This window comes from Dermatophagoides farinae, unplaced genomic scaffold (genome assembly GCF_024713945.1).
Source record: "Dermatophagoides farinae isolate YC_2012a unplaced genomic scaffold, ASM2471394v1 contig9, whole genome shotgun sequence".
NCBI lineage: Eukaryota > Metazoa > Arthropoda > Arachnida > Sarcoptiformes > Pyroglyphidae > Dermatophagoides > Dermatophagoides farinae.
The window spans coordinates 207,713-217,055 of NW_027461524.1; the positions used below are offsets into that span (position 1 = coordinate 207,713).

The following is a 9,343-nucleotide window of genomic DNA, read 5'->3' on the forward strand; positions in this document are numbered from 1 at the left end:
GGCTCGTTGATTATCGGCAGAATCAACTGATGCAGCTTCATCAGTAGTTAGAAGCTCAGATTTAATATTTTTTCTGATGTGGCGGTCATCCAACTTCAACATGACAACTTGGCAAGCTGAATGCACAGATTTGTCAGTCCTGCCAACTCGACTTAGCATAAGGTCGGAAAATTTAAATGGTTCTTCAATGTTTATTAATTTACAATCTGCCAACACTTTGAGAATTGCTTCTTCTACAGCTATACTATTAGAATCAAGACGTGACATCGTTTGATACTGCATTCCGAGATAGTTAGTCCCAATGTATCCAAATATTAAACAATATTTTCTGCCACTATTCCGAATGCCTCTGGTGTTTTCATCTGGGGTTCCATCAGACGTTTTGCGTTTGTTGTCTCTTTGTTTTTTACATTTGTTTACACTCATAGAGATTTTGACAAGAAATAATGCAGGTCCAAATTAGAAGTCTGTTATTTGAAATAACATTCAAAAAGAATTATAATTTCCTTCAAACTATTGACGAAAAATCAAATTAGTAGTTTTAACAAAAGATAGAAAAATAGCTGAGCGTTTTTTCTTCTATTTTATAGATGAATTTGCACAATTGGCAAATTAATATATTAACTGTTTAATTACAAATTTTTCTTACTAGACTTGAAATGGCTATTTAATGTAATGGAGCTAGAGAAACTTTTTAGAGAATTTTCTCAAGTTGATTTGCAAGAGAAGAAACGCTTGTTACATTTGTTCGTTAACTTAATTGACGAGCCAGAAAAAGAAAAATTCGAATTTGAAAACGATGACAAGTTTACGAACTTGCTGCAAGAGTTGAAAGAAAATCTTGACGAAGATGAAACGGTTAGATGTAAATTGGAAGTATTCAAGTTTCTCTTTAGTAGTAAAATGGTGATGAGTCGAGTTTCATTGTTTTCTCAGATATTAAGTATATTTTTATCTGTTGTCTCTTTTGAACTAGCATTGGTGAGCTGGAATGTTTTTAGTGACACTGAACGTAACGTTGAAGATTGTCCAATAAAATATGATGTTGTAGATAATGGTGAAATAGCGCATACTTTACTACAGCTTACTTTACAAGTATTTGAACTAGTGGTTGAACATTTTAAATCAGTCGCTGGTGAAAAAAAAAGTAGTATTTTCCATGCAAGGTTTCAGTCAGACAATCATCTAGGAGTTTTCATGAATGAATATGTTCAAATATTGGTAGCTGGATTGTTATTCGGCGAGCACGATCGTTACTACGAAAAACTAGTTACTTATTTAGATCTTCTAAACCAACTTGAGCCAAGTTTGACTCAAGTGATTTCAAAACTTTGGTTTGATCCTATAATCGAATACTCGTCAAACAAACCACAATGTACTAAAATTCATGTTAGTTTTACAACGCTGAAAAAAATGTACGTTAGCCCGTTAAAACCATTGGCTTTACTTACAAAACCTTTGCCTCTTGTTTCACAAACAAAAGCAAACGTAGTTTCACTGAAAGACGAAAAGTTTTATGAAAAAGCAAAACAAATTTACGTCTCTAAATCTAAACAGGAGCAGCGAAAAACGCAACTGGTTAACAAAAACTTGAAGCGTGAGCGTAAAGCAGTGGAACGAAATATCAGGGTAGACGCTGAAAAAATCAGCAATATATATACTAAAGAGCACCACAAGCAAAAAAAACGAATAGAAAAAGAACTGAAGTATGCCGACCGGGTGCTCGAACAGGAAACTGTAGAGTTGAAGAAGATGCGAACGCATGGAGATACTATGGATACATCCATCAAACCTTATTCAGCTAAGAAAAAGGAGCGCCAGAATCGCAGAACCAACAAGTCTAATTAAGATACTCTGCGCCGCAAAATCGACAAAGGTTCATATATAGGTTGAAATAATCTGATTATCAAGCAGTTACAAATTTAAAAAGAAGAGTAAAGCATATTAAATCTGCAAATGAAATTAGTTGGTAGAACAATCTGTCTGAGTTCTTCAGCGCATCGTTCGAGTTGCGGTAAAAAAGGCAGACCTAGTAATACTTTGGTTGAATTTTACATTGACTCATCAAACAACGATCAAACTACAAGATTAATTAACGATGTGGCAGTACTTCTAGGCTACGTAGTCTGCGTAGTCTAGCCAGTCGCTATATGTGCCGAGATGAGTATATTCGTTAGTACTTCTGGCGAGATCTATTTTCTGAAAATTTCGCAATGAGCTTGGCACACTTACGTTCATGTGGTAGTAAGAACTCGTTGGTTTGCTTACAAAATAAAAATAATGTGGTGTATCTGTGAGATGAGAGATTAAACTAAGAGCTAAATGCCTCGTCATGTCTGGCGTTGTTTCTCTTTTAATCAGCATACTGCAAGCTGCGTTGGTTTTTAGTTTTCTCATGATTAATGCAGCATTCTTGTTTGAAAATAGTCTATGTAATTCTTCCAATGCAATTTTTGCGGTTTCTCCTCCGGACAATATACGTTTGTTCAGGTTGACTATATCTTTCGTTAATTTTGCTATTTCATATGTGTTACGCAGTTTCCTGTAATCTTTTACTCCTTCTTTATATATGTCTGATTCGAAAAAATTATCGTCGGCTGATAACCGGCGGGACTGGTTCGAACTAGCGGTTGAGTCATTAATAACGGTCAAGCGACCGCTGCTCGAATGAGTATTGTCATATGCAACAATTTCTTTTACCGTTAAAATACAAGCATATAAAAGACAATTAAACACGGGTACCATTCGTTTGTTATATAAATTATTTCATTGTTTATTTGTATATAAAAGAACGAGTGGCAGTTTTCCTAAAGAATAAAAATTAATTAATTAAGGCAAATTATTCGATTTGATACGAAAAATTAGACACGACAAAAATTCCATATTTAATTTTTGAACCTGAAGGATAATAAAATGACCGAACTAGCTGATAAAACTTTTCAAATGCGTCTCCACCAGTATTACATTACTGGAAGACGTCTTCCTTCGAGCGAGAACCCAAATCCAACAATTTACAGGATGAAAATTTTCGCCCGTGACTCTGTCGTTGCCAAGAGTCGCTTTTGGTTTTTTATGAAGCGCCTAAACAAAATAAAGAAATCGAACGGAGAAGTTTTGGATGTACAAATAATTGAACCTGAAAAATCCGAGACAGCAAAAACTTATGGAATTTGGCTGAGATACGACTCCCGAACTTCCACCCACAACTTTTACAAAGAGTACAGAGATATCAGCAAAGAAGGTGCTGTTTCTCAAATGTACCAGGACATGGCTGGAAAACACCGAGCCGCCTCTTGTACTATTCAAATCCTCAAGATAAAGTCTCTCACGCCTGAAGAAGTACGCCGTCCAATTAGTATTCAAACTCTCGGAATGAACTTCAAGTTCCCCCACCTACATAGACGCCCAATGTGCCCAAAATCCGTACGCAGAGATTTTGTCACTTCTAGAACTCGCGCGTTCTACCACTAGGTTATTTAGACGTTTGTTTTAAACTGCACTAATATAAGTTAAATTCTTTATTTAATATAGCTACGTATTTGTCATTTAATTCGATTTCGTCGTATTTTCTTTATCTTTCATCTAAAATATACTTTATAACTTATTAATAAACAAATGAAAAATTATTCTTTATAGCCTTATGTTTTTTTTCGCTTTACATGTCAGACAGCGACGATGCTTTGTTCACCGAGACTGAAAAAGAGTTTTTGTCAATAAATAAAGCGTTTAACGATGCTGCATCGTCTTCTGAACAGCTGTGCTTCGACTTTCATCAGGAAAAGTCAACTCAAGGTAACAATTGTGAGGCACGCCCTTCAGGTGTCAAAAGCCACACGACTGGGCCTAAAAATTCCAATCGAGCAAAGATTAAGAATGACGAATCGGAGTGGGAGGCTAAGGCAAAGGAGAAAATTAACAAAAGCGAAGACTCTCCTATTTTGGAAGACAGTTTGTGGGACTCTATACGCGACAAAGACAGCCAATTAATTTCCATAGAAACGAATATAAAGCAAGTCGAAGGAAGTTTTTTAAAGTTCAACTTCGAGTTTCTCCAACAATACAACAGCAAAGCCCGCCAAACATCGTACTCGGAGTTTTTGTTACAAGCTTGCCAACTTATTTCGTATTCGCTTCCGTTGTGGAACAAGCACATTACCTCGCTCGAAAACGAGTCGAATCTCTGTATCGATTACCCTGTGAATATTCGGTTTGGCAAGTTATTTTTACTGAACAAGAGGTTTTACGAAGTTTTTTTTCCAACAAACGCAGATGGTGACGCGTGTATTCAGAAAAATCATGCGGTGACAGATAATACAGATTTGACCACGCGGTCCTACACCTTGTTGATTGAGCTTAACAAACGCAGAAACGACTGCCGCAAAATTCTCACTGAGCTGGGAGTGTTACAGTCAGGGGTTATTCAGCGCGAACGACTCGCTTGTTTGTTGAAACCCCACGTTGACAAAGTTGAATTTAGTAATTACCTCGAAATTACACCTAAGCAAGAAGAAGACATAGAAACGATCATGAAAGACTTTTTCTATGACCAGTACTCGAAAGAGCACATCGATGAGTTAATTTCTACATCGAAATTCGATTTTTTTTCTTTTTTCAATAATGAAAAAGAAGAAGCAGGTTGGTCATCAAATAATAGTGGCAGTCCCTCTTCTCCAAAAAATGATATCCAAACTGACCAGGAGTACACTCAAGAGATACTCAAAGACATTTCTAATTTCGTGAGTCTCAACGTCTCCGCAACAGAAGAAAGCTTTTCTAATTTATCTGAAAATGACGAGATTGAAACAACCAACGATAAAACTGCTAAAAAAATTAAAGCTGAGGCAATGTCAGAAAACATTGTTAGCTCAGATAATAATCAAATCTTCGTAAAAATCGACCAGTCAATCAACGAATCGAGCGATACGTCTGAGCTCATCGTTGACATTGCGTCAGCAGATTTGGAACTATTATCTGGTAAAGATATGAGTGACGCTTCGGAAACCGTCGAAAAAAGCGATCAAAGAAACGAAAAGCTCAATCTTAAGCGACTTTTACGCGGCTCAAAGCGAGTGAAAAACGCTTTCATCGACGACGCTGCGAGTGTTTCTGATAGTTCGCAGAATGAAGACGAAGAAGAGGATAATTTTGATGATCTCGTCAATTTTTACACGGACAAATTAGATGAAGCTGAAAACGCAAAAGCTGTTCAAGAAGCATACTTAAAAGATAAGAATGACGAAACCCAACGTATTTTGGATGACTTGTCGAAAAAATTCGTTAAAAAAAAAATAAAAATATTAGCTGCTGATAAGATCATAAGAGATACTGTAGATCTGCAGTTGCATTTAGACTTGGAAAATCAGGAGAACCAGGACCATAGTGACGGAATATATTATCAAAACTTAAGTAATGCTGAAAACGAGAGTTATTCGCTACCAGACATGATTTTGCCGTGTTCGGAATACAACGTAAGCAACAAAGATGAGCATGTATCTCGAGTAAAATTTAAAGAAAACAAAGATTGCACAAACAGATTAAAAAATTTATTTAAATAAGAAGACCGCTGAAATTAATCCTGGCTTTAGCTAATACGACAAGTTCTCCAATAATAAAAAAGAATAATTTTGAATTCAATCCATGAGTTTTAGATTAAATATAATCCGTTTTCAAAATTATTTATTTTTCAAAAATGAGTGAGTTGTCGCCGCGAGAGTTGTTTAAACAATTGAAAGCTTCTGACGAAGCTAATAGTCGATGTGTTGACTGCGGAGGTTTGAATCCTCAGTGGGCTTCAATAAGTTTTGGAATTTATATTTGTTTACTGTGTTCAGGAGTACACAGAGGGCTGGGATCTAAAATATCGTTGGTGAAATCCTTGAGTATGGATCAATGGGACGATAAGGAAATTTCAATAATGAAGAAAGGCGGTAACCAAAAATTGCTGGATTTATTTGCTGAGTACAATATTATCAACAAGCCAATTCGAATGAAGTACACTACGCAAGTTGCTTTTTATTATCGGGAATATTTGCTGGCTTTGGTTGAAAACACCCCTTTGCCCGAAAAGCCGTCATTACAGGAAGGAAGTGAATTAAGTGGCGGGGCTAAAGCTACCAGGCTGAATGCGTCAAAATCTGATTGCCTTCACCCTAGTCAGAAAGGTATCAACGTAGCCAACTACATGAAAGAATTCAATGTTGAAAAAACAGCTCAAAAGCTGAATTCATGGGGTAGTTTTGCTTGGAACAAATTAAACGATTTGACAACAAATGTCGTTAAGGTTTCAAAAGACGTTATCAACAGTGCTCCGACGCAGTCTGTGGTCTCCCATCTCCAAGAAACTGTGACTAAGTCGGCTAATTGGGCTCAAGAAAAAGGAAAAGCCGCAATGGAAAATGTTCAAAAGCAAGGTCTGATTGGCATTGTTCAAGAAACGGCTACCACTGCTACAAACACTGCAGGAACCGCCGTTAATAAAGTACGTGATATACTGGGAGGAGTTAAACCACACGCTTCCAACGAAAAAATTTTGTCTTCCGAAAATGTAATGCCACATGAGGTTGCTTCAGATCATGAAATTAACCAAAAAGAAGAAATTGAACAACGCAACCCTAGTGTAACCTTGTAAACAGCGAAATTTCTATTTTACATTTTTGTATATTATTCGATCATAAACGTCAAGTCTGAATTTTTTAATTCAGCTAGCACTTGTTTTTTAACATTAATTAATTAACGATTCAAGTAATTTTATGGCCGGTGACATTTGTGGTTGTTCAATTGATGATTGCGCCGAATCAGTTGATGCTATCTCAGTCTTTGAAGACTTATCTAAAGGCGTGTAAAAATCTTTGTAGACGTATTTTTGAGTGATAAATTTTGTAATGTTATGTGTATCAGACGAACTGGGTCTTTTGAAGTTTGGAGGCAACGTGGCTTCATACTCTTTGTTTACTACTGTATTGCCTCTGTTTTTAATGTATTCAATCATTTCTGGCGTCCAGTCATCAAGGCCTATACTTCGCACGCTAGAAATATGAGACCCTAAACTACGATGTATTCCTGAACACTCGATGCAAATCACGCAACCAATATTGATGCTCACCCATCTTGGATTGAAAGAACCGCAATCTGCGCAATATTTATTATTTTGGTCTTTGTGAATTAACGCGAGAAGTTCAGAAGTTCTCATGGCTGAATAACAAGTAACGTTTGATGCGACCAATAATTAATGAAAAATTAATAATAACACTTTTATAAGGTTCAGAAAACTACCTAGATAATTTCTATTGCGTTATAAAATTTAATTAAATAAAGTAAAAAAATTTAGAAAAACCTCAAACAGGAATCAAGCGTGTAAATCTTTAAGTAAATTAATGATCAATTGCTTAGTCTCTTTCTTTACGTAAGATACAAAGCTTCCATTTGGAAAGATCATAGCAGTGAAAATAAATTGGCTGTTATCAATTTTTGCCATAAGTGTAACACTTCCGGCCTGAAGCAGTCCGACTTCATTTCGACAGGTGTCCAAACAATCAATCGAACCAATGGCTTCGTGCTCGAGGATTTGATTAATGTTCACAGACTCACTAATTAAACAAAGTTCAAGGAACTTTTTATTAATGTGGATATATCTACGGCGTTGAAAATCATATAAAAATGACGCAACTGAACTGGCTATTCTATAAGGAAAAACTTTATCCGTTGAGCCGGATAAAGAAAACGCTTCAAAAGCGCGAATACCAAACGAAATGAAATTTGTACGTTGGTACTCTTTATAGACATTAAACAATTCATCGTTTGCAAGAAAATACTTAGATTTGCAACCTTGTTTAATGTACATACTGCGTCGCGAATTACTAGCGAAGAGTTCGTAAAACTTTTTGTTTATCGCAGCTATTTTCACGTCTACGTCAGACAACTTCGGAAGCTTGTTTGTATTAGGAATTGAATAATAATCATTGTTATCAACATCAGCAGAGTTTAATCCATAAAATGAACTAATTAACAAATCCGTGTTATCAAACTGGTCAGCTGGTGAAATCAAACATTTAGGTACACTGACTTGTTTGAATCTCTTATTTAATAGAGTTGACTCAGTCAATGTTCCGGCAACACTGTCTTTATATTTAAAAACAGCACAAAAAAAACCACCAGTGTCATTTGTTTGCGGTAAGTAACGGTGCACTTTGCTCAATTGTTCAATAATATGTGAAGAGTAAAACGAACTAAACATGGTTTCGGAAATGTTGTTATCGTAGTTAGGTTCTCGATTTTCAACTTTAGTTAACTCAGAAAACTTGTCGATCATAACGTACGAATTATCTTTACGTCGTATTGGAACTGACCAAGAAGTAAGTCCATCATTTTTGATAAGGCCTAGGGGCGGTTTTACAGGAACAAGTTCAAACTTTTCTGGATATTCATATAAAACACTTGCTACAACAGCTTCATTTTCGAGCGGATTTAGACTGCAAGTTGAATATACTAAGTGACCGGATTGTTTTAATAAGAGCAAGCTTTTTTTAAGCAGTTTGATTTGAAGTCTGTGAAGTTGAACACCGTCATTGTATGACCAGCGTTTCCAAATGTCGAAAGCTTTTCGAATAGTTCCGTCTCCTGAGCAAGGTACATCAGCAAATACTAAATCGTGTTTCAACTTTTCTGGCAACATAGATCCATCGCAACAAGTTACGGCAAACCCTGGATGAGCAAAACGCGCCATTTGATGGTTCAAAGTCCCGCATCTCTTTTCATTAACGTCATTTGCAACCAAGCAACCTCTTGGTAATGAGTTAATTGTATTCTGAGCTTGCATTAAATCTAAGATCTCCGATGTTTTACTCCCAGGAGCGGCACAAAGATCGAGGATTCGGTAATTATCTTTTATATCTGCAAGTAACGGAGGAATCATACTCACTATTTCCTGTCTGACAACTACTCCTATTTCGGTATTTTCAATGAGAACCTTGTTAAACTCTCTTAAAGTAGCATTTGGTTTGAGTTGTTCTTTACTAGTTTCTGTAAATTCATACGCCTTCAGCTTCTTGTGGATCCGCTGTTTTGGACATACGTGTGTAATACTCTTGATTTGTTTTTCGAGTCTGTTTTGCAAAATAGAATAAAAAACCGACCTATCTACCAAAGAATATCGAAAAGACAAAGGCAAATGTTTTTTTAAGCTTTCTATCAGCCCGTCATAGTATTCTGCTGGAAACTGCTTTTTATAATAGCAAGAAAAACTCAGGTTTTCAAAATCAATTTCACTCATAATCACGTATATTGTCCTCGAAATATGTTTTCTTTCAGATAAATTTTATTTTCATTTTGAACCGGGTTTGATAAA

General features: G+C 36.1%; 1 protein-coding gene across 1 annotated transcript; it reads right to left on the reverse strand.

The window, feature by feature from the left end:
* Positions 1-932: 932 nt before the first annotated feature.
* Positions 933-9,068, reverse strand: LOC142598160 (RNA cytosine-C(5)-methyltransferase NSUN2-like). The gene is made up of 3 exons (XM_075735118.1): positions 9,033-9,068; positions 8,316-8,965; positions 933-1,104 (listed from the first exon to the last, which is right to left on the reverse strand). The coding sequence occupies exons 1-3, from the start codon at positions 9,066-9,068 to the stop codon at positions 933-935; spliced, it is 858 nt and encodes a 285-aa protein (XP_075591233.1).
* Between the last annotated feature and the right edge of the window lie 275 nt (positions 9,069-9,343).